At 42.1% G+C, this 26,423-nt stretch overlaps 1 protein-coding gene across 1 annotated transcript in view; it reads left to right on the forward strand.

Annotated features, from left to right (window-relative positions):
* The window catches only part of PRKCH (protein kinase C eta), a 1,606,604-nt gene that overhangs the window by 702,880 nt on the left and 877,301 nt on the right, over nucleotides 1–26,423 (forward strand). The window contains exon 2 of the mRNA XM_044074487.1: nucleotides 555–618. Within this exon, the coding sequence (XP_043930422.1) occupies nucleotides 555–618 (64 nt within the window). The remainder of the gene's footprint in view (nucleotides 1–554; nucleotides 619–26,423) is intronic.

A 26,423-nucleotide genomic window follows, 5' to 3' on the forward strand; every position in this document is an offset into this window, starting at 1 on the left:
AGTATAAAAGCCTATCATTTGCAAGAGAAATATGTACTTGTGGAGCATATCCTCTTCCTAAAGAAGGTGACATAACATCTGTTAAACATAGCTCCCTGCAGCATTTATCTAAATTTCTTTCTCTTTACTGCTTGTAAGGATTATCTGACTTGATGTGCTTATACAAAATGATTTTAGGATGTCCACCCTATTTTTGTGACCTTTGACCTTTTTAATAATTTGATGCTCAGAACTTCTGTGATACAAATACTGTGCATTTCAAAAACTCTACTGTTTTACGCATTTTCCACTAAATATCATCTAGAATGTTTGCACTGGTATTTCAAATATCTGTTAAGATAATTCTTCCAGAATCTGACGCAAAATTTAGCAGCCATGGTACCAAATTATGGAGACATTTCCCTTGCAAGGTGTGAGTTACTGATAGATATGTGAAAGAAGTGGATATTTATATATTTGTTTACATTAATATCCTGAGATAGTAGTTGAGCATAGACTGAAACTAAAAGTAATACTGAGGGTCTAAGGTCTCTTCTTTTCTGTTTTCTTTCTAGATGAACTTGGAACCAGAGGGAAAGGTATTTGTTGTTATCAATCTAACAGGGAGCTTTGTTGATGGTAAGGCATGAACTTTTCTTTGTTTTTAAACACTGAACATAAAAACATCATAGTAAACTGACTATTATAATGTTTTCTTGATAAAAGTCTACAGGCTTGGTGAATAAGTGGGTTGTAAAAGAATAAAAAAATGTTAACTGCTTCACTCACTGTAGTGATCTCTATGTATTTTGTTTAGAATAAATGACAACATTTCATTTTGCACGGAGTGTGATTCAGAGCATTTCATTCTTCTTTTTTTGACAACTGACCTGCCTCTACCTGCTCATTTGGCCTGTTCGTTCATTGGGAGGTGAGAGCAGTTTGACCCATTCACTATCCATAGGCTATCCATAGGGGTGAGGGGAAAGAAGCATTGCCATTAGCCATGATTCTCAGCTAATATTCATTCTTCCTTGTCTTACCAGATTTATTTATTTTTCTGTTTGACGAGTTACTGGCTTAGCACGGCTGCATCACAGCAGTTGGTTCTCTGGTTTAGTTCCTGGCTGAGGTGGATTCTGAACCTGTTGTGCATTTTTTTGTGTGTGTCTCTGGGTTTTTGGTGGGGTCTCCATTTTCTTCCTATATCCCAAAAGCATTTTATGATGTGGAATGAGGATTCTAGAAATTGTCCCTAGGTGTATGTATGTGCTTATACATTCTTCGATGGACTAGTTTCCAGTCCAGGAGTGTTTCTCTGTCCTAACATCATTCCTTAACAGAATAGTTCTGTGTCTGTCATGTGATCCTGAATAGAAACATGTAGATGGTAGAAAAAGAATGAATATTCTCTGTTTTCTGTTACCCAATTCCACCTTCTCTTTTCTGTTTACTAAAATCATCACAAAATAATCAAAACAATATGAGAACATAATAGGATCATATGGGATTACTAGCTATCGACCTGGAGGTCATTTTAAGCCTAGCCATTTCATCCCAATGTAATACCAATGAAATGCTAGTTAATACCCAATACTGCATTTAGTGATGACTGCCCATGTCCAGGAGGGCCTAAAAGCAGATAGAGACTGAATACCTACCAGTTTGGTCCCTATACTATAAGTAACTTATGAAACCCAGATATAGTATTTCTTGCTGAGATGTTTCCAAATTAAAGCAAATATCTATACTAATGATTTTGCAATAAGTCTTGTGACTTTGCAACCTATCTCTCAAAAGCAATTTCTTGACTTTTGACTGTCTAAAATTTTAGAGACATACACATACACACATGCATAAAAGCATGCATATGTATTTCCAGTGAGACTTTCAAGATTGTGCTGTTTTAATGCATTCCACTTTGCATTCTTTTTGCATAGGATAAGTTTCTGTAGCACTTTCTTCTGTATTCTGTTCTTCTGAAATTGCAGCTTTTTATTGGCATCTTTTTGGATAACATTCAGTACATCTGTGTCATTTTCTGTATATGAAATCTAGAACTGCAACATTTGGTTTCATCTGCGATATGGTAGATAACTTGTAGAATGGTAACAATGCTGGTTACCTTTGGTAACAGGTAATAGACATGTTAAGGAAGAAGACTTACTTCTACTAATTTTGCCCAAGTCTTGCTCTTAGCCTCTATAAAGTGACTCTTTTGTTACTCCGGACCTACCTCTTCTTCTGTCTAGTCTAAACTTCCATGAACGCTTTGTGTTGACCTATACTTGGCCACTACATCTAAAAGGCCCCACCGTGCTCTTTCCTGAAATTCTTATAATTTTGTCTTGAATCTTCCTGTCTTAATTTGCCACAATGTCTCATTCTTTCTCCTCTTCAGTCATACTCCTTTAAATTGTGTCTGTTTTACAACATCAAAGCTTTAGTTAATCAAATAACTAAAGCTCGATCTTGTAATATCGAAAGCTAAAATTGTCGAATGGCTGATTCAACCAAGGGGAACACTTCCCTTGGCCGAATAAAAAAAAAAACAACTTTACATCCAAAATCAAGTGGGGGGGGGGGGCTTCACTCGCCACACCACCCAATGTGGGAGGCTGTGCACCCACACCCCCCCTACCTAAATATACCAACTCCGAGATCGCTCCAAATTGGAGAAGCAGGCATACTCCACAGAACAGACAAAGTAAGTGTTTCCCTGGGTTAAATCTGGCATTCGATAATTTACGGTTTCAATATTACAAGTTCGAGCTTTACTTATTTGATTAAGTAAAGCTTCGATCTTGTAATATAGAACCTTTAAATTACCCCACTGGATCATTTACCCAAATCAGAAATCTTTGCTCTCTTCTTTTCTGAATCAAACATGACAAGCTGTCTGCATCTGTCCCTGTACTCTAGCCTCCTCTTTCTCCTTATCATTTTGGTATCTCTCCATTGCATGCTTTCTGCTCTCAAAGTTTGCAGAACTGTAGGTGTATATATATATATATATATATATATATATATATATATATATATATATATGTATATCTGCTAATTTTCTGCACAGTGGGAGGATTACCTCCACATCTTTCAGGTCTGCTTCCCTCATTATATACTGTAACATGGCTCACCACCATTACACTTCTACAATGCATTGCATGATTCACCTGCAGATTAATTATGATAGATAACATTTTTCTTTGTTAGGCAGATAGAATGAAAGTTAATATAATTATTCAAGAAGTTAACTATGTAGTATGGGGCGCACTAATGAGTCATTGTCAGTTTTACTCATGATATATTCATAAGCAATGTTATGATTTTTTGTCACCTTGGATATTGAAGCATTATTTACAGTAATACTGAATGACATTGAGGTTAAGTACATGAGAGTTTTTAACAACACACTGCCTACTTAGCTGGTCATGAAATTAGTACTATGTATGAATTATAATGTCTTTATGTTTCAAGATTATTTTTTGCAACAAAACGTTTTAGCCATGGGACACCTATGCTAATTTGGTTTTGGCAGTATTGCAAATACATTTTTATTTAATGAATCAAACATATATTTGTCTTCAACATTATTTTATGGGCATTTTTTGGATGATGCATTTCTATTGTGGGATAACATTACTTATGACATTCATGATTTTGTAAGGAACACCTGCTTTTCACAGCTGGCTTTAACGTTTTGGACACACACTTTTACAGAGATATGAATAATGAAATCTAGACCATTGTTTGTACTATAAAGAAGTTAGGAAGAATATCTATTTATATAGGACCAGCATGGATCCTTGTCATATTTTCAACACTATAGTAAAAAGTCTAATGTTGAGGGGTATCACACCTAAGTACTGAAAATGAAGTTTTCCAGGATCGGTTAGAAGAATTAATGAATGATTTTGAGGTCTGAGGGTGTGCTTTTCATAACTTAAGACAATAGAATGACAACCCAGAAAAAGAAAGTGATACATGGTCACCCCTATATTCATTGAGACTGGATGAAAGTTAAGTAGATTACAGGGGGCTTATGATAGTAATGATGATGAACTGTGATAGGCATACAGAAAATGTTAACAGAATAATTAATTAATATTTTGAATATATCAGAACATATACATACATTTATATTTGTGAAACCTCACTTTGGATATAGAAGGGGTCGGAATTTAAAGAACATGCTCTGTTGTAAGGAACAGATTGGTTTAAGAAATTTAAGGTACAGCACAATAACAGGTACATTTCCTTGCCATAAATGTATTTTTGTAGTTCTTTTAAACATCCAGTATCCAAAAAAAAAAAATTAACAAAAAGGACTATGCTGATTATGAGTTGAAACATGTAATATACATAGTTCAATGTCAAGGCTGCACTTCTTTTTATATCAGTAAGACATTTTAAAAGTTAAAGGAATGCATTGGCAATCACATATCAGAAATTAGGAGAGACATTGAGACAAATGCACTCTGCAAACATATTTGTAATAAAGTTCCCACACATTATTTTAAATTTATGGTGATAGAAATGATTATACCTGACATTAGAAGTGGTGATATTAATTTAAGAATAGGGAACATTGAGTACAAGTAGATTAATTTACTTAGTGCAAAATTCTTTAAAACCTATTTTGAAAAAATACAGTCTTTGTTTTTAAGTGGTTGGCCATTGAATGTTTTTTTTTATAAAATGTCATGTGAACTTTTTTTCCTTTTAAAACAGTGGTTTTTATTCTACAATTCTTTTTATACCTGATGAAGTAGTAAGTGAAAGCATTTGGGTCTTTTGTACGTTGAATAAACAGTTTTTGATTTTATTCTTCCATCCTTGGTGACTTGCACAAACTTTTGGTTCTAGATTTGCTATATTGCTTGGGTCACTGAATGTGGTGACATTAACCACTAGTTTGGCAAGGTGTTGTGTGCTTGCCTTTGCGGTTCCTGACATAATTGAAGAAGGCTTTATAGTTGTCTTTCACCTGTGAAGCTATCTTGACCTTAAAATTGGCTTGCTTTGTCTTGATAAGCCCTCTTAGATGTCAGTTTAGTTTGATGACCAAGTTCTTATCTTTTTGGGAGTTACAGTTCCTGATTTTAACCATGACTTTTTCTTTTTTTGTTGTATAACCAGTTTAATTTAGGATTCTGCCAAGGTGGTTTGTTTTTTGAATTAGTTTTGGGCTTACTTTGGTTAGGTACAGCAACCTCTATGCGGCCATTGATATGGTTGTACAGAGTTTCTGTGAACAATGCTGCATAGGTTGCTGAGTTGTTGGGTTTGGTGGGAGCTTGAATTTTGACAAAGTATTGCTTAATAAAAACTTAATAAAAGCTAGCTTGCTTTGCACAAGGTTTACTGGGTATTGATTTTTATTTCAAAGGAGACAGCTTTGTGATCAGACCTTAACAGGGAGGATGTGACACAGGGGTGAGGTGGGGGTGCAGCATTCTCCCATATTTGTGAGCACCAGATCCAATATATTAGAACCTCTAGTGGGTTTATCCACTACCTGGTCAAGGGTGCTTGTGTTTACAAAGTCCATAAATCTCTATTCCTTCAAATTTGAGGCCATATAGGATTTCCAGTCTATAGAAGGGTAGTTAAAGTCCCCAGTGGGTAAGGTGTTTGGTTAAATGGTGAGTGACTCCATTAGGTCTAAGTATGTGCTATCGGTTTCATGGGACATAGAGAGTGATCTATTGCTTACTAGGATATGGTATGGGACTGTCTATAGTAATTTGTACATGGAAGTGCGTCATCCTGTTTAACCATGTTGGAGGCATGATTGTTTTGATGTAGATCGAGAATCCTCTTTCTTTAGTCCCTGTCTGTGTAGTTGATGGTCTAAATGTGTGGAAAGCACTGAAAACATGCACTGCTGGAGTACTTTCTGTGGCTTTAAACTATGTTTTGGTAACTGCACAGATGTATACATTCTCCAGAGTGACCAGAGTTTAAAGGGAGTGGAGCTTCTTGTTTAAGATCCTAGCACTGAAGAATAACACATTAGGATTTCCTTGGGTAGCCTTTGTTGTGTTGGAAGGTTTGTCAATTTGGTATGGGGGAGGATAAAGTTTTCGCAAATATTCAGAGGCCTAGAGGGGACAGATGCAGACCATCATTGGAAAAGCAGTGTGGTTTCTTAACCATGTCCTTAAATGCTGACAAATATTGTATTCTCTTAGAATGACACTAACCAATTGTTAAAGTCAGTCATCTTTTGTTTTTATTGTGGCATTATTCTTGGTGAAGTTAGAATGCTGCTCAGTGCTAGGCACATATCAACTTGACACACATAGTCTGAGAAATCTATACTGTCTCTTTTCATATACTTTAGGGAGGTATTTCTTGGGTCATTCACACCTACATCGACTATGATTGAATTATAATGGTACTTGTGGTACAGTTACTTGAGTGTGTGCGTAACTTGATGGATCCTTGCTGCAGATGTGAAACTGACCATTAACTTCTTCTCCAGCCTAGTGAGTGGGACTTCAGTGTCATACTATGGTGACCCCTGGGACTAGAGACCTGGGTAGTATGTTTGCTTGCCTTATGGGCTTTGTATTTGGGGCTTCACTGAATGGATACACGTGAAGTGTTTGGTGCTGCTTTTGTTGAGTGTTTATGGGTTTGAAGAAGATAAACTTTGCAGCTGGAAAGTTTTGGATGTCTTTGGGGTTTGGAGAGATTGTATTTATATGCCTCAGCACAAGTTGGTCTGTGTGTATAGTGTGTACTATTTGTGGTGGGTGTGATTTTTGACAATCTGGAGTGTGCTTGTACATGACAGTTTTGCTTTGTGACATTGCATATCTGCATCTTTTGCATACTGTATCTGTTTCTTTAAGGATTAAGTGGTTGTCTATAAACATAGGGCTACTAGGGCTACTTTTTTGGCATCTATTCATATTTGCATTGTCGTCTTTCTTGGTAGCAGAGTGTTCCATCAGTATCAAACGAAGAACTCATTTTAATATTTCTGCCTGATCTCAGACTTCTCCACACCTTCTCAAGGAACATAATAACTTGCCCGTTTCTCATGTGTTACTTTAAGTATTTGAAGAGTTTACTTTTTTTCCCCTAAACCCAAACTCAACTCTCAGGATTTCTCAGCCTTTTGGATTACCTGACCTTGCAAAATGACTGTTGCTACATGTATTTCCAGTCTACTAGTAGAGTTTCAGTTTCTCACTCTGGTTACCACTGATAGTCTTCTTTTGAGCATTTCCATGTTCAGATATTATGTCCTTTTATCTTTGTCTTTAGCTGGACCCTTTAACCAGTTATCTGTCCCTAACAAGTGTCCTTTTCCATTTGATTAAAAAGTTAATTCCTTCCCTGATAACTCATTGATGCAACAACAGCAGGTCATCTGGCCTCCTTATTTCCTTCCACACATGCAAGTTATTTTATGCCCCGAATACATGTAAGCAGTAACCTAGTAACTCTACTTGCATTGGCTGTGTCTGCTTGAACATTGCATACAGCTGATTTATTTATGTTGCTTAGGTTTGAGGAATTCCAGTTTGCCGCCTTTGACTCGCATTTAGTTTTATCGTATACACTGCGCCTTACATTCCGTTATTTATGTTTCCTAGTTCATTTCCTTTTAAGTCATCCTCACCAGTGATGCCCCTACCTAACTTTAGTTCACAGTGGTGTTTGTTTTGATATTCCTTTCCAGTCCATGCACTTAACTATACTTGTGCATGTCTTTCAGATGACCAGGAAACTGAAACATTATTAACAACCTTGTATTGTATGACAGATGAACATGTGCAATTATACAAGTACAGAGATCTGTTTGCTACTCTCTGGGACTCTGTAGGTGTAAAAGATTAACTGTCATGCAGTATCTCAGTGGAGCTGTCAGTTTCTGACATGGTATCTACTTTTTCTGTCACAGTCAGTGCATTACCACTATGTCATGCCATATTTTCAGAAAAGCACAGTGCCTGGAGATACTTTGCTATTTTTCACAGTATTCATTGGCCCTTTTTAAATTGCTTATCTGATAAAGTCTCTGAACTGTGCTGTGTGCTTGTGACATTTTAGACGTTTCACCAAGTAAGTCTGTCCTTTATGAAAGCAGCGTTTCCTCCCTGTTATTTTTTGCATCTGCATTCTTTCTCAAATTGTCCTTTTTTCTTTCATCTCTTCTTCTTATCTCTTCATTATTTCTTACCCTGGGCCTGGATATTCAAGGTATCTTGTTTCTGAAGTTGTTCTCAAACAGCTGTTTGGTGTGACTGCACATAGCTTCAGCAGCAGAGTGAATAATTGTCCTTTCAGTGTCGGTGTACTCTTATTCTGTTTGAGTATCTATGTTTTTTTATACCATTTCTAACATTTGTCATGAAGTATTACTTGTATTCCGCCAGCCAGTTGACTAAGGACACTCTTGCACGTTTAATTCTTGGGCTTATACAGAATTCTTTGAACTAATGCCTGTCGATAGATGGATCATCACCATTCCTCAGTATCCCGTATTCCAAAAGTAAACAAATATTTTAAGAGCCAGACTTGCTGCACATGTAGACATGAAAGGTACTGTTTCTACCAAAAGGAATCTAGAGTACTTATCAGTAACATCTAATAGAGTCTCTTTGCCAGTAGAATCTGAGGTACAGATCAGTCCATGGTTTCTTGGACATTTATAGTTTTATTTTGTTTTGCATTAACTTGACCTGACAAGCAGTCTGTTTCGTTCAGATTCACTCATAGTCTCTTCAGTTTACATGGCCCATTCTTCTACCATGTTTAGACCCTTCTGCTCTTTCAACTTTTTCCCCTCTTTTGTATTATATCACCAAACAACTAGGACCTCCGACGCTCTACCTAGAAGGACAGACAGAAGGATATGATTGAGTTGTTATGGATGCGTCTGAGACAGAAACGATACTGTTTTGAGTGGTATTTTGTCATTTGCCAGAATGATGCTAACATTCAAAGACAAGATGTATCTGGTGCCATTAAAGGGGGATCCAGTGTGTCACATTGAGATATGATAGTTGACAGTCCTTCCAGATTTGCTAGGGATTGTCTGCATCTCTTTTACCAAGGATTTTGCATTCTGTCTAAATCCTTTGCTGCTTTCATAGTTCCTTTGTTTATTTTGCTTAATTGTAATTTCATAACTTTGCAATATAAAACATAATTTACACAGGTTAACAACTATGTACAGTCAACAACTATAAAATCTATAAAAACAGCAAAAATACTGAGGGTAAGGCTCCAGGCTTTAAAAATTTATAGTTCATGAACACAGGACACAAGCGCTTTCACCTAGCAGGCTTCTTCAGGTGAAGAAGCCTGCCAGGTGAAAGCGCTTGTGTCCTGTGTTCATGAACTATAAATTTTTGAAGCCTGGAGCCTTACCTCAGTGTTTTTGCTGTTTTTACGGATTTTATTTGTTTTCTGAGGTATCTGGTCGAAGTTGGAATTTTTCTACTGTTAACTATAATATCTAAGCAAACTGTTTACAAAGGTTTCAATGTTTAAAAGTTCCACATTTAAAACTTCATTCCATTAGGTATTACAGTCATCTCTCTCCTTTATTTTGATCACTTTCTTCCATGAGTTTTAATAAGACGTGGTTCTTTCTGTTCTCATTTTCATTCATGATACATTTAATATGTTTCTGTATTCTTTAAATGTGTCTGAAGTCCCACTTTTCCAATTTATAGTAATGATTTTGCGTGCTATAGCCAATAGTGTCCATAACAGTGAAAACTTTGTTGTTCTTCGTGTTTCAGTGTTGCAGTCATCACATTTGGGTTATCCCTGCCAGGGTAGCCTTCAGCTGGCCTAAATACTAGAGACTTAGTATTTCTGCGTTGATTGCTGTCGCTTGAGGACTGATGTCAGGTCGTCAGTAGTATAAAGTAAGGCAGCCGATGCCATTACATCAGTCTTTCTTGCTGTGGAGCCCGAAGCAGAAGCAGTTCGCACGAGTGCCGGTTGGCCGCTACCTGAGTTTCATCTACCGAATTGAAGTTGAAGTCTTCTAAAGCTAAGTACCCCGTTGGGGATCCTTTTTTCTTGCACTAACCGATGTCAGAAAAAGTTAATAACTGTCTCGCCTGTGGAAAGAAAATACCACACCAAGACTTCCAATCTTACTGCGTCACTTGTTTAGGCCTAGACCGCAACGTCCCCCGTTGTCACTTCTGTGCTTTGTTCAACACCAGAACTATCTGTCGTCAGGCACGCCAGATATTTTTGCTTACAGTCTTTGAATTCTGATATGGCTTTGGTAAGCCATCTGACAGAAGATCTTCCAAAAAAATGTAACAATAAAGACAGAGACAGACTGCACAGGTCCAAACCTACCGATGACACTTCCGTTAAGCTAGTCATCAGTTCTCCGGTACTCAGTGAGGCGCTTTTGCAGCCCCTGATGCCTGCTTCTGTTGATTCGCAGTCTGCTACTGAGACCCTTTCGGAGTCCAGTATGCTGCAAAACTCTTCTTCGACTAAGGATCCTGTGGTCATCTCTTCCTTGGATAGGTCTGGAGTCGCTGAGCAGGCACCAGCTTCCGAGGAAGTCCTTTGCACTAACGAATCTCAACACAAACCGACATCTTCTTTCGCGACTATCATTCTTTCAAAAACGACTGAGTTTCTTAGGCCCAGGGTGAGAACCACACACAAGAAACTGACGACCCACTCTCAGGCGCCTGCTACCTTGCCTTAGTCTCAAATGCATAAAATGGTGGAAGACCTTAACATGCTGATCGGGGAAGCTACCCCCTCCAAAAGGAAAAGAGATCTGTCCCCTGTAGTTTTGTCTGAACAAGAGTCAGATGAATCTGATGCATCTGAATATGAAGACATGCAACCCCTCTCCACTTATGAGGATTCTGATGCAGAGGATTCCATTCCTTCAGCTTCTCCCCCAGTGGATTTTTCCTTTGGGGAAACCCTGCATACTTTAAAGGAGCATTTCCAATGGGAGAGTCAGTACTACCCTCAGTCTAAAAAGAGACGCAGGGACTTCCTAGATCTTCCACAACACAGACCCTTGGCCATCCCCCAGTCCTGGATGTTGTGGAGGATGTTTTCCTCAAATCCAGCTTGACTCCTGACGTCCTTCCTTCAGTTCCCAGAAAACCAGACAGGTACTACAGAGTCCTACAGCTGACCCTGAGGTAATTTCTCAATGGCCAAAAGGGATTAAAGCAACCTCTGCTAAGAATCCCACCTTGTCAGACAGGGATTCCTGAGCATTGGACAGATGGGGTAAAAAAAATACACACCTCAGCTACTCTTGCTATCAGGGCACTAAATTTGTCAGTTCCATATGCTGAAATTTCAGCAACATACCTTGAGACTCCTTACACAAAAAATGTCTTCCTTTCCTGCTTGGGCAGAATCTAAAGATTTACAAGAGTTAATGCATTTTGCAAGTCACTAAATACACCTTGCACTGTGGTTTTAATGCCCTAGAAGCTTCTTGCAGGGCAGCAGTCACTGGATCTGTCATTATAAGACATGCATGGCTTAAGGAGCAGCCCCTGCCAGATCATGTCAAATCTAAATTGTTGGATGCCCACTTGCACAAAGATAACTTATTCGGCACTAAGGCAGAAGAGGTCTTAAAAAAGATGGAAGAAAAAGCAAAATCTGTGCAACCAGTTAAGGATTTCTTGCAGGTCCAGCCACCTAGGTTCAGCAGGCATTGTCCCTCCAAACACTGGTCCTTTCCTGCTCCCATTAAACCGGCCCAGCCTAGGCCCATGGAAACAGACCTGCCCAGACAGCAGCCACAGGGAATGCAGAGATCTAAGTAGTGAACTACCTCCACTTCAAAACCAGGGAGTTCTAAGCCACCTCCTTATGGTAAGAACTCACAATAACTCACCTCCCCCACCCCCTCCCTCTGCCCGCCTTCACTTACCCCTAGGAGGAAAACTCCACACCCTTCCAACCCCAAAAGGGTTCCCAGATCTACCTCAAAATCAGTGGGCAGAGGCACAAAAGCAAATCATTTCCCTGTTCTCTATGAGGGCAGTAGAGCACATTCCTGCAGAACAGATAGCCAAGGTTTCTACTCCAGACTATTTCTGGTACCCAGAAAAAAGGGCACCTGGCACCCCATCCTCAATCTATCCATTCTAAATACCTTCCTTGTGATCCCAACATTCAAAATGCTCACCCTCCAGCAGCTGCTACCCATGCTCTACAAGGATGCTTGGCTAGCCACTCTAGATCAAAAAGAGGTCTACCTCCACATTCCTATTAGGGAATCATGCAGGAAATATCTCCGCTTCAGGGCAGGATAGCAGCACTTTCAGTTCTCTGCGCTTACCTTTGACTTATCTACTGCTCCCAGAGTTTTCACAAAATGTCTGGCTCCAGCCTTTGCGTTTTGAAGTCAAAGAAATATTCAGATTTACTCATACTTAGATGACTGCCTTATTCAGGCAGACAGCCAGGAAAAGCTGCTCAAGCACCTGGCCTTTGTAAAGACCCTCCTAACCTCTCTAGGGTACACAATCAATGAAAAGAAATCCAAGCAGGTGCCTAACCAAAGGATAATCTTCCTGGGTGCAAGTCTGGACACAGCATCCCAGATGGCATACCTTACACCAGAGAAACAAATTATCCTAACAACGTACTTCTCTCAACTAGCCAGCAGGCCCCAGCTAACTGCAAGGAAGATCCTGCAAGCTCTGGGGTTCATGGCATCTTGCATACTACTCATTCCATATGCCAGACTGCATATGAGGAAACTTCAGTGGTACCTAAAGAGCCTTTGTTGTCAACACTCTCAAGACCTGGAAACTCTTCTACCTATAATTCCTTGCCTCAGAAAAGATTTTCTTTGGTGGGCAACAGCATGCTCCCTCAATAAGGGACCGCCTTTCTCCCCACCCCATGTTGCCCAGACCTTCACCACAGATGCATCAGACTATGCTTGGGGTGCACACCTGGATGGCAGGTACATACAGGGCCAATGGAGCCCACAGCAAATCCCTCTGCACATCAATCAAAAAGAAGTAATGGCTGTGCGGCACACCTTGATAGCTTTCAAGCCCCTTCTCTCACCAGGGGCTCTCCTGATCAAAACAGACAACACCACTGTGATGTGGTACATCAACAAGCAGGGAGGGACTCAATCCTACCCTGTATGCAGGCTGGCCATGACCCTTTGGCACACAGCCTCTGCCATGCAACTACACCTGTTAGCACAATTCCTACCAGGCTCTCTCAACTCCCTGGCAGACCAATTAAGCAGAAATCTTCTGGACCCGCATGAGTGGCAACTCAACAGAAGTACCTTCACCCTAATAAGTCAGAAATGGAGAACCCTGAAGGTCAACCTCTTTGCCTCCCACAACAACCAACCATCAGCTCAGCAAATTCTGCACCAGGGAGCATCAGTGCATGGCTTGGAAAGTGGATCCTCTGTCCTTCCCATGGGTCAGTCTGTCAGTCTATGCCTTTCCTCCCCTACCTCTCATCCCCACTATTTACTGCTCAAAATAAGGGAGAAAAAAACCAAGGACCATTCTTATAGCTCCAGACTGGCCCCGGCACCACTAGTACCCCTTGCCCCCTTGCTGCACAGCCTGTCCCTGCTGCCTCCATGGCATCTTCCTCAGATTCCAAACCTCCTGACCCAGAGGGAAGGGGAATTCATGCATCCTCAATTGCAGACACTCAGTTTGGCAGCTTTGCTTATTCCCTAAACCTGAACCAATCTACCAACCTCAGTAAACAGGTTCTGAATGTTAAACATGCGGCCAGATGCTCTAGCACCAGAAAGTCTTATGCTGATAAATGGAAAAAGTTCTGCACCTGGATCCAGGCTAATGGAGCCAGTACGGCACAGCCCTCCCTCCCTCTCATCCTGGAATACTTAGCTGACCTACTGCACAGTGGCCTCTCTTCCTCCTGTATAAAAATTCATGCCTCGGCTATTTCTGCTCATTTTCACACTGAGCAGCCACTTTTCTCACACCCTTTGGTCAAGCAGTTCCTAAAAGGGGCTGGCAACTTGAGGCCACCCAGAAGGGCACCAACACCATCTTGGGACCTTAACTTTTTATTGGAAAAGCTCACCATGCCCCTTCTGAGCCAGCTTCCTCTGCAGAGCTAAAATTTCTCTCCTGGATGACAGCATTCCTTCTGGCCATCACTTCAGCCAGAAGAGTCTCTGAGCTGCAAGCACTCATGGCTGTGGAACCTTTCATCATCTTCCATGCAGACAGGGTATCCCTCAGAACTAACCCATCCTTCATGCCCAAGGTGGTCTCCAGTGTGGCTCTCAACCAATCCATTCATTTGCCCACCTTTTTTCCTAATCCCCAGAATAAGGGGAAAAGGATTCTTCACTCTCTAGATGTACACAGACAGCTCAGATTCTATCTATTCAGGGCTAAATCCTTCAGAAAGTCTAATGAATTGCTGGTTAGCTTTGCTACAGGAGCAGAAGGCACTTTTATTCACACTTTTACCAAGCATTACCACCTGCCTCTCTTCTCCAAATCCATGGCAGGGTTTGCCTCTGCAATCTTGCAGGGCATCCTAGCCAATCTCTAGATGTTCATCGTGTTTCTCTGCTGCAGTCATTACACTTGGGTTATCATGCCATCAGGCGGTCCCGCAGTCGGCCAGAGTTCCAAAGTCTTGGTCCGGCGTCGGCTGCTGTCGCCACTTCTGGCCTAGAAGAGGCTTCATCGTCAGTTTTGGGCCTCGGATGCCTGTCCTTATCCTTGTCTTTGCATTTTTTATGTATTCCAGTCGTTGGTTGTTCCAACGGCATGGTATAATTAAACCTTCGTAATGGCGAGCAAAATCAAACCAACGTTTAATAGTGCGTTTGCTAAATCTAGCACAAAACTGACAACTAGTGTCGTCGTGGTCTGGGCCTAGGCATGGAATACAGTAAGAATGAAAATCCTTATGAGGTATTTGCTTCCCCCAAGAAATACAATTATTAACTTTTACTGACATCGGTCTGAGGCAAGGAAAAAGTTTCCCCAACAGGGTACTTAGCTTTATTGAAGACTTTGGTTCTGAAATTTGAATTGAAAATCTCAGGAGTCGGCCGACCGGCACTTGCGAACTGATTTTGCTTTGGGCACCGCGCGGCAAGAAAGACTGAAGAAAATGGCGTCGGCTGCATCTTATATACCCCTGGTGCACTGACATCAGGGAAGAGGCGACAGCAACCGACTCCGGACCAAGACTTTGGAACTCTGGCCGACTGCAGGACCGCCTGACAGCAGGATAACCCAAGTGTAATGACTGCAGCAGTGAAGACACTCTAACATCTACATTTATGGTAGGTACAAAACTGTACTTTTCCTTGACTGCCTCCACCCATTTCCTCAGCTGTGAAACCAAATTGCACTACATGTCAAGCAGAATAGCACCCATGCCACCTTCAAGGTAAACCTCAATAATTGGATGGGCAGCCTCAGATTTCCCCTGATCTATGTTTTCTTGCCCTCTTAGAGGCTAGAGGGAACTTTTGAATAAGGTTTTTTGGCTCGGCTTGTAATGACCTTTAACTGATTGCCTAATACTTGCCTGTTAACTTCTGACCCTTCAGTAACTGTGTTTCCTTTTGCTTCTGTTTTGTTATATGTGTATGTGCGCATATGTATATATATGTATATAGAGATATATTTATACATATAGATTCATATGATTGTAGAATGCCAGCATTAATTTGTGGGCGGTCGTGGTGCAGTGGTGAGTGGGAACTTGCATTTTTTCCACTGTTGTGCAGTCTTGGAGATGGTATATATAATTAGCAGCAGTGGGGGTGGAGGCCATCACATGTGTGGTGCAGGGGGCTTTCCCCATCAAAATAATTTGTTTTGATATTTTGAGTTTTAATTATTTGGTATCAATCATTTGATGGCTGTATTTGTGTTACTTTGATATTTTGAAATACATTCATATGCCCCCACACACATGCATATATATTTTCCTACTATGTTTGACAGCCGTCAACCACATTCTATTGGTCCTGAACACATTAATTTCCAAACCACTACAGAATCCCTATATGAGGGTAAGAACCAATAAGAGTGGACATCATACAGGCAGCCATGGAAGTGTTTTTTTTTGCCCTTATATGTAACTGCCTGTACTGATAGTGGGTAGTGAGGAGTTATTTTTATTTTAAACTGGTTGATGTGAGCACTTGTGTCACTGTGGATTGCCTACAATGCCCTCAAGGGGTGTGTGTCTGTGTGTGTGTATATGTATGTATGTATATATATATATATATATATATATATATATATATATATATATATATATATATATATATTTATATGGGTCTACTTCACATAACCGAATGCTCAAATGTTCGAAATTCATATGGCCGAGACTTTATGATCGAACATTTGAATGTTCAAAAATGTGAACAAATTAAACTGTGTATAGCAGGGGGGATTCACCCACCTGCACCCCCACACCTCCCCTACTTAAATATACCAACTCCGAGATCGCACTACAGCGAGATTAAGGGAAGTCTCCCGGTCCACGCTGTATGCAGTTTCCCATTCAGAATGTCGGTATTTCAAAACTTCGAACATATGGTCTGCGATCATATGGGTTTTGAAGTTTTGAATTTTGGCATTCTGAAGGGGACCCATATATATATATATATATATATATATATATATATATATATATATATATGTATGTGTATAGGGTCTATATTATTTGAACGAAAGTTCAAAAACTCGAACGCAGCAAAAATGCCGGACATCAATGTGTGCCCTTTCCTCACTGTAGTGCGATCTTGGAGTTGGTATATATAATTAGCAGGGGGTTGGGGTGGGAGCGCAGCCCCACACAATAAAGGGTTTGATAGTATGCATTTCCGCTGTTTTTGAACTTTTGTTCAAATGATATAGACTGTACACACACACACACACACACACACACACACACACATGCTGCCACTACTATTTGGTACAAATAAGCCTGCATCTCTAGTCCTGGCTGTCATGGCGTTGTAAACTTCCACTTGCTTGGCGGTGATCAGTTTACTGAAACCAACACTCTTTGTCATCAGGATGGACAGGCTGATATCAGTTGGCCACTCCTGACCTTACCCACCTGGCTTTTCCAGCACCTGACCCACCATTTATACTCATGACATCTGGGTTATAGTGAGTGCTGTATCCCTTTACTCCAGTCATTCAGGTGTTTCTTGGTGTATTTATTGTATTGGCAGGGGATGAGAATCTCCACTTACAGTGTATTTTCTTTTTCTTTTAGGCTTATCCATTAAACTTTTGTAATCTGTAAATGCATTATATGCTTTTTCTCTTACATTACCCCGTTAAAGATCAGTTGTTTTATGAATTTTCTAAAGGGTCACTTAACTTTGAATTTTCTTCATGATTGCAGTCATCTGTTATACCTATTTTGTTCTGGGAAAATATATTTTGAAATGCACAAAATGCTAAAATAAAGTTTACCCATCAGTTTAGGCTTACTTCTAATAACAGAAAAGAATGAACTTTATTACCAGAGTCCATACTACCATGTGTGGACACGGAGATTTGTTTAATCACTGTAAATCTCTACATAAAGTGACTGGTGTGGGGAATGTGATTCGAGGAAAACAAGCAAGTGGCTTAGTGAATATAAAGGATGATTCTGAAGCCAGCATATGGAGATATTATTAAGTCATTCATTACAGCAGTCACATCTGAATCAATTTTATTTATTTTATTTTACATTTGTTGACAGGGCTAGACCAATTGGATACATGTCCATTTTCAGTAGAGGCCCGGAGAGATAAGCTCCATTCAGCTAAGCAGATTACGAAATAATAATAATAACAAATGTAAAAACTAATGAATTACAAGAAGGTAGACAATAATAATATACAAGAAGGTACCCTATAACAATATAGTAGCAAAAACATTTTACAATTTATTAATGTTCAAAGTTTTGCAATGATCATTGTATAGTGAATGTAGGTCTTTTACAAAACAGTGCTTTTTACATATTAAGAAACTTATTCAGATTGCATTGAATATATGTTTGCTAAACATCAAGGAGAAAGGAACAATGTTGATCAAACTTTTGTAACACAGGACTGCATTCATAAAACTAGTATGTAGCTGCATATAGTAGTATGTAGGCTTGTGTTTAATGTAGTCACTGAAGTAAAATACTTTTGGCGTGATACATGTATGACCTGCACAACATTATAAAGATAGTGTACACAATAGGTAAAGTGGGAGTCTGTATCTGTGTCATATCAACAGATCATTATCCTCAGCTGTGCTTATGAATAGTGCTATGACTTTTCAGCAAGTGTTTAAACATCATCACAAAGGAGAGTTGAAAAAGCTGAATAATCATCCGGTATTCAGGAAAGTCTGGAATAATTAGGAACTCTGCCTTGCAGTAGAGCACCATGATGATATTGGTAGGCTTACAGGTACTTTGGAGAGCAGTATGGAAGATTATCTTATCAAATAAAGGTCCAGTGACAACACTGACATGTTCTTAAGAGTAACAAGAAAGCATGTGTGTAACAGTCCTGGCAGTAGTAGAAATAAATATAAGGAACATGCACAATCCCGGCAGTAGTAGAAATAACAATAAGGAACCTGCACAATCCTGGCAGTAGTAGAAATAACAATAAGGAACCTGCACAATCCTGGCAGTAGTAGAAATAACAATAAGGAACCTGCACAATCCTGGCAGTAGTAGAAATAACAATAAGGAACCTGCACAATCCTGGCAGTAGTAGAAATAACAATAAGGAACCTGCACAATCCTGGCAGTAGTAGAAATAACAATAAGGAACCTGCACAATCCTGGCAGTAGTACAAATAACAATAAGGAACCTGCACAGTCCTGGCAGTAGTAGAAATAAATATAAGGAACCTGCACAATCCCGGCAGTAGTAGAAATAACAATAAGGAACCTGCACAATCCTGGCAGTAGTAGAAATAACAATAAGGAACCTGCACAATCCTGGCAGTAGTAGAAATAACAATAAGGAACCTGCACAATCCCGGCAGTAGTAGAAATAACAATAAGGAACCTGCACAATCCTGGCAGTAGTAGAAATAACAGTAAGGGACCTGCACAATCCGGGCAGTAGTAGAAATAACAATAAGGAACCTGCACAATCCTGGCAGTAGTAGAAATAACAATAAGGAACCTGCACAATCCTGGCAGTAGTAGAAATAACAATAAGGAACCTGCACAATCCTGGCAGTAGTAGAAATAACAGTAAGGAAACTGCACAATCCTGGCAGTAGTAGAAATAACAATAAGGAACCTGCACAATCCTGGCAGTAGTAGAAATAACAATAAGGATCCTGCACAATCCTGGCAGTAGTAGCAATAACAGTAAGGAACCTGCACAATCCTGGCAGTAGTAGAAATAACAGTAAGGAACCTGCACAATCCTGGCAGTAGTAGAAATAACAGTAAGGAACCTGCACAATCCTGGCAGTAGTAGAAATAGCAATAAGGAACCTGCACAATCCTGGCAGTAGTAGAAATAACAATAAGGAACCTGCACAATCCTGGCAGTAGTAGAAATAACAATAAGGAACCTGCACAATCCTGGCAGTAGTAGAAATAACAGTAAGGAACCTGCACAATCCTGGCAGTAGTAGAAATAACAATAAGGAACCTGCACAATCCTGGCAGTAGTAGAAATAACAATAAGGAACCTGCACAATCCTGGCAGTAGTAGAAATAACAATAAGGAACCTGCACAATCCTGGCAGTAGTAGAAATAACAGTAAGGAACCTGCACAATCCTGGCAGTAGTAGAAATAACAATAAGGAACCTGCACAATCCTGGCAGTAGTAGAAATAACAATAAGGTACCTGCACAATCCTGGCAGTAGTAGAAATAACAATAAGGAACCTGCACAATCCTGGCAGTAGTAGAAATAACAATAAGGAACCTGCACAATCCTGGCAGTAGTAGAAATAACAGTAAGGAACCTGCACAATCCTGGCAGTAGTAGAAATAACAATAAGGAACCTGCACAATCTTGGCAGTAGTAGAAATAACAATAAGGACGGCAGTAGTAGAAATAACAATAAGGAACCTGCACAATCCTGGCAGTAGTAGAAATAACAATAAGGAACCTGCATAATCCTGGCAGTAGTAGAAATAACAATAAGGAACCTGCACAATCCTGGCAGTAGTAGAAATTGCAATAAGGAACCTGCACAATCCTGGCAGTAGTAGAAATAACAGTAAGGAACCTGCACAATCCTGGCAGTAGTAGAAATAACAATAAGGAACCTGCACAATCCTGGCAGTAGTAGAAATAACAGTAAGGAACCTGCACAATCCTGGCAGTAGTAGAAATAACAATAAGGAACCTGCACAATCCTGGCAGTAGTAGAAATCGCAATAAGGAACCTGCACAATCCTGGCAGTAGTAGAAATAACAATAAGGAACCTGCATAATCCTGGCAGTAGTAGAAATAGCAATAAGGAGCCTGCACAATCCTGGCAGTAGTAGAAATAACAATAAGGAACCTGCACAATCCTGGCAGTAGTAGAAATAACAGTAAGGAACCTGCACGATCCTGGCAGTAGTAGAAATAACAGTAAGGATCCTGCACAATCCTGGCAGTAGTAGAAATAACAATAAGGAACCTGCACAATCCTGGCAGTAGTAGAAATAACAATAAGGAACCTGCACAATCCTGGCAGTAGTAGAAATAACAATAAGGAACCTGCACAATCCTGGCAGTAGTAGAAATAACAATAAGGAACCTGCACAATCCTGGCAGTAGTAGAAATAACAATAAGGAACCTGCACAATCCTGGCAGTAGTAGAAATAACAATAAGGAACCTGCACAATCCTGGCAGTAGTAGAAATAACAGTAAGGAACCTGCACAATCCTGGCAGTAGTAGAAATAACAGTAGTAGAAATAACAATAAGGAACCTGCACAATCCCGGCAGTAGTAGAAATAACAATAAGGAACCTGCACAATCCTAGCAGTAGTAGAAATAACAGTAAGGAACCTGCACAATCCTGGCAGTAGTAGAAATAACAATAAGGAACCTGCACAATCCTGGCAGTAGTAGAAATAACAATAAGGAACCTGCACAATCCTGGCAGTTGTAGAAATAACAATAAGGAACCTGCACAATCCTGGCAGTAGTAGAAATAACAATAAGGAACCTGCACAATCCTGGCAGTAGTAGAAATCGCAATAAGGAACCTGCACAATCCTGGCAGTAGTAGAAATAACAATAAGGAACCTGCATAATCCTGGCAGTAGTAGAAATAGCAATAAGGAGCCTGCACAATCCTGGCAGTAGTAGAAATAACAATAAGGAACCTGCACAATCCTGGCAGTAGTAGAAATAACAGTAAGGAACCTGCACAATCCTGGCAGTAGTAGAAATAACAGTAAGGATCCTGCACAATCCTGGCAGTAGTAGAAATAACAATAAGGAACCTGCACAATCCTGGCAGTAGTAGAAATAACAATAAGGAACCTGCACAATCCTGGCAGTAGTAGAAATAACAATAAGGAACCTGAACAATCCTGGCAGTAGTAGAAATAACAATAAGGAACCTGCACAATCCTGGCAGTAGTAGAAATAACAATAAGGAACCTGCACAATCCTGGCAGTAGTAGAAATAACAATAAGGAACCTGCACAATCCTGGCAGTAGTAGAAATAACAGTAAGGAACCTGCACAATCCTGGCAGTAGTAGAAATAACAGTAGTAGAAATAACAATAAGGAACCTGCACAATCCCGGCAGTAGTAGAAATAACAATAAGGAACCTGCACAATCCTGGCAGTAGTAGAAATAACAGTAAGGAACCTGCACAATCCTGGCAGTAGTAGAAATAACAATAAGGAACCTGCACAATCCTGGCAGTAGTAGAAATAACAATAAGGAACCTGCACAATCATGGCAGTAGTAGAAATAACAGTAAGGAACCTGCACAATCCTGGCAGTAGTAGAAATAACAGTAAGGAACCTGCACAATCCTGGCAGTAGTAGAAATAACAATAAGGAACCTGCACAATCCTGGCAGTAGTAGAAATAACAATAAGGAACCTGCACAATCCTGGCAGTAGTAGAAATAAAGATAAGGAACAACATAGAAGAATTCATCACAGTTCAAAACTGAAAAGGAAGTGAAACTGTAAGCGTCTCTGTAGTAATTGAAGATTAAAGTAAATGGGACCTACCTAAGTTGCTGTGCCCCAAATGACATACCAAACTATATACCCATTCAGCCTGTTGCAACAACTGGAGTTAGATGTTGCCACCTGTTGGAGGCAGATTTAATTTCTTTTCCACGGCATTGAGCAGGGTTTCTTGCTCTGCAATCGTATAGCTTGACATTATTAAAAGTATTGCCCTCCTTTTCCATGACTGAAAGGCAGGTATTATTTATATTTATATTTTATACAAGTGAAATAATCAAATTGAGGGGGCACTCCCATTGGTGAGAGTCCCAGTGATCTGAAGTAGTTACTTCATTTGATCTGCAACCTGTGGGAGTCGGATCCGACCTCTGATCCGAACCTGCAGCTTTCCAAGCTTCAAGATCCGAGCTCCTAGCTCCTCCCCCCTACCCATAATCCCTTACTACCAACCACATTACCTCAGATCGTTTTTTGCCGTGGCTAAAGACAGTTGCTTCTTAGTGAAGAGCTCCTGGCCTGGTGAGATTGTTCCTTTTTCTATAGCTAATTCTAGTTTTAAATTGTGTGTGTTTTGTTTTAGTGTCGAATCCTTCATAACCCACTTAAAAAAAAAAAAAAAAAAAAAAAACTCTTTTTCCTTAGTTTGAATTTGTCTCTCCCCCTCCCCCCCTAGTGTTTAGGTGTGTGTGTATCAGAGATTTTATGGCTGAGTCTAAGGCTGTATTTTCAAAATGTACTGAGTGTGGCCACAAGCTTTCCCCAGCTGATGGCCACACTCAGTGCATTTTATGTCTGGGGGCAGCACATTTGTCAGAGGCCTGCCAAATTTGTGCGGCCTTCAACCCTCGGGCACTTAGGGACAGGAAGAACAAGCTGATCCTGGTGGGAAAACTCCCTCGGGAATCGGCTTCTTCTTCCTCTCCCAGCCGGGTTCAAGCTACTCCTGTAGCTTTGGCGCTGGCTACTCCCTTAGCTGTACCCGGGACTCAACCTCCCTTATCGGGTACTAGCTCTGTGGAGTCTGGTTCTTCTTCCCACAGGGAGAAGAAGAAACATAGAGAGAGAGAGGGCCATACTTCAAAGAGGAGGGCCGAGTCTCATCCCTTGGCTCCGCCTGAAAAGATTTTGAAGTCCCCTGAGAGGGTCTCCAGATCCGTGTCCTCTCGGCTCCGTTCACCTTCCTTTTCTCCGGAGCTGGGGGAGGAGGATAGGTCTCCCTCGAGGTCTTCGAGGCGGCCCTCCCGGCCTGCCTTGACTACCTCCTCACGGTCTACTAGAAGCATCTCTGAAGCGGACATGGATCGGATGATGCGAAGATTTTTACAGACTCAGATGCAGATGGGGATGCTCTTGCCTTCCCCCCCCTTGGGAGGGAGTGCAGCCCCCATTTTTGCCCCAATCGCTCCTTCTCCGACCCGTTATAGGGTCTCGGAGTTGTCGGATCCAGGCCCTTTCGGATCCGGGGATACGTCGGCGCCGACAGGGATAGTGTCTTCGCCGACTATACCTTCGAGCTTGTCGGATGCAAGCTCTCGGGGCCGAGGGTTGAGAATCGGATCCGAGGGGGTGGTTGTGTCTTCGGCGCCGATTGGAGCGGAGCACACCACTACCTCGGGTCCGATTGCTTCGGCTCCGACCCCGATCCTATCCTTGGAGCCGAGGAGGTTGCTTTCTCAGGCTGGTGACAGTGAATCTCCCTCGGCTTTTGAGGTGGTGGAGAGGGTACTGTCGAGGTCATCCAGGTCCCCGACCGGGCCTTCGGATCCACCCGTGCCCCCACTGTATCAGGGTCTGTCTTCGATCATCCGTCCATCTGGACAGCCTGCCCAAAGCCTCCAGTTAGTTCCTAGGGAGGAACACCACCCGGTGGACGAGCCCTCTTCGGACAGCCCCGCCGAAGAGGTGCCTCGGAAGCACCAGTGCAAAAGGAGGCACCTGGACTCCCCCGAGTCCATTACCATGGATACGGATTTGGATGATACGGAGGGTTCCCCAAGGTCACCCCCCGAAGATGTCTCATTTGGAGACATCATGGAAATGTTGCGTATAAGAGGGGGGTGGTCTGCCCAAAAGCCCTCCCTGGACGAGTCCGTATTTCTGGAGGCCTTTGAGGCAGGCCCATCTACCTCCTGGGTGTCCCCCCCCCAGCCGACCCCTTGGTGGACTTAATTACCACCAGGGCTTGGAAGGAGCCCGACACCGTGGAGCCTATCCCTAGATGCCCAGATAAGGTCCTCAGCCCTCCTTCTGATAGACCTTCTTGGTCCAAAGGCGTGCTGGTTGATGCTATGTTGGTGGCGGCGGCAACTAAGAAAGAACTTGCCCAAGAAAGTTCTTCGGTCCATCCGCCAGACAAGGAGTCCCGGGCTTTGGACCATATTGGGAAGCGGATGTTTGCTTCAGCGACCTTTGCCATAAGGTCGCTGAACTACATGGCACACACCATCAGGCTACAGCGTGACTTAATTAAAGAATATGCTGCAGCCCCTCCGGAGTCCATGTCGGTCCCAGACAAAAAGGTTTTTGAGACTCGAATGGCCACTCTAAAGTCCATATCAAATACATCTATGTGGCTTCTTTCCCATGCCCCGGAAGGAGCCGCTAGAGCTAGCGGAGCGGGAGTAGTCTTGTGACGGCACTCCTGGCTCCGCCTTTGCGACTTCACGGATCCCTTCAAGGCGTCCTTCGCGAACGCCCCTTACGATGGTTCAGCCTTATTTGGCTCATCAGTTCGCGACACGCTTGTCCAAAGCGAAAAAGATGGGAAGACGCTGTCGGCCGTCGGAGTCCGCTTCTCTAACCCGCAAAGATCCTTCTCCAGGAATCAGAGAGGGCAAAAGAAGCTGTGGTTCCGTAAATCTCAGCATTCCCGTCCCGCTGCGGACAACTCGTCCTCTAGAGGCAGAGGAGGACAAGGTGGACGCCGGCCCAGAGGCAGAGGGGGCCCGCGTAACTTTGGGTCTAGAGAACCTTTCTCGGAGGGACCCGCGCAACAGCCTTGAGGGCTTGCCCGACTGTCCCTCTCTGGAGGCAGTCGGGGGGGCGATTATCGGAGCACCTGTCAAATTGGGAGTCCATTACAAATGATCGATGGGTGCTCCGGATAATATCCAGAGGTTACACGATACCGTTCTCGCACTCCCCCCCCAAACCCAAACATCTCCCCGATATTCCACCCCATCAAAGGGAGTCTGCAACTCAAGAAATTTCAGAGTTGCTAAGAAAAAGAGCCATCCAGCCCGTCCCCCCAGATCAATCCGGATTGGGTTATTACTCCAGGTTCTTCTTGATGCCAAAGAAAACGGGGGACCTCAGACCCATTCTAGACCTTTCGTCCCTGAACCTGTTCATACCTAAGGAAAGGTTCCGGATGGTCACCCTCCAATCTATTCTCTCCCTTCTGCAGGAGAACAACGGGATGTGCTCGTTGGACCTCAAAGATGCGTACTACCATATACTAATGAACAGACGATCCAGGAGGTTCCTCCGCTTCTGGCTAGGAGCCAGTCATTATCAGTTCAGGGTTCTTCCATTTGGCCTAACCTCAGCCCCCAGAGTGTTTACCAAAGTCATGGCAGTGGTTGCAGCCCACCTGAGACTCCAGGGCATTCAGGTGTTCCCTTACCTGGACAACTGGCTCCTCACCGCCCCCCAACAAGCATCTTCTGGTTACGGCGAGAGATCACGCCCTATCTCTGTTTGGTCATTTGGGCATTTCAGTGAATCTAAAGAAATCCTGCCTGTGCCCCACTCAAGCCCTAGAATTCATAGGGGCCAGGCTGGATACTCGAATCTCCAGAGTGGTTCTGACATCGGTCAGGCTGAACAGTTTGTCTCGCCAAGTCTTGGACATTTTTCGGAGCCCCGCTCCTCCAGCAGAATTAGTCCTGAGGGTGTTAGGGTCTATGTCGGCAGCGATCGGCCTCTCTCTCCATGCCTGTCTGCGAATGCGAGTGTTACAATGGACTCTCCAGGTCCAATGGTCCACTATCGGTCCATCCCTTGGACATGCCGATTCCTCTGAGCAGGGCATGCAGGGACTCCCTACTTTGGTGGTTACAGGCTCGAGAACTCAAAGAAGGGAGACCCTTTGTGATTCCACCAGGCAAAGCCACGTTGACCACGGACGCTTCCTGCCTCGGGTGGGGCGGGCATTGCGCAGGCAAGTCCGTCCAAGGCACGTGGACTTCTCTAGAGACTGCATTGCATATCCACGTCCTAGAGATGAGGGCAGTGCTGTTGGCATTGCAAGCTCTCCATCACCTTCTACCTCTGGGGACT

The sequence above is a fragment of the Protopterus annectens genome, chromosome 6.part0, assembly GCF_019279795.1.
Source record: "Protopterus annectens isolate FY-2018-M chromosome 6.part0, PAN1.0, whole genome shotgun sequence".
Classification (NCBI taxonomy): Eukaryota; Metazoa; Chordata; order Ceratodontiformes; family Protopteridae; genus Protopterus; species Protopterus annectens.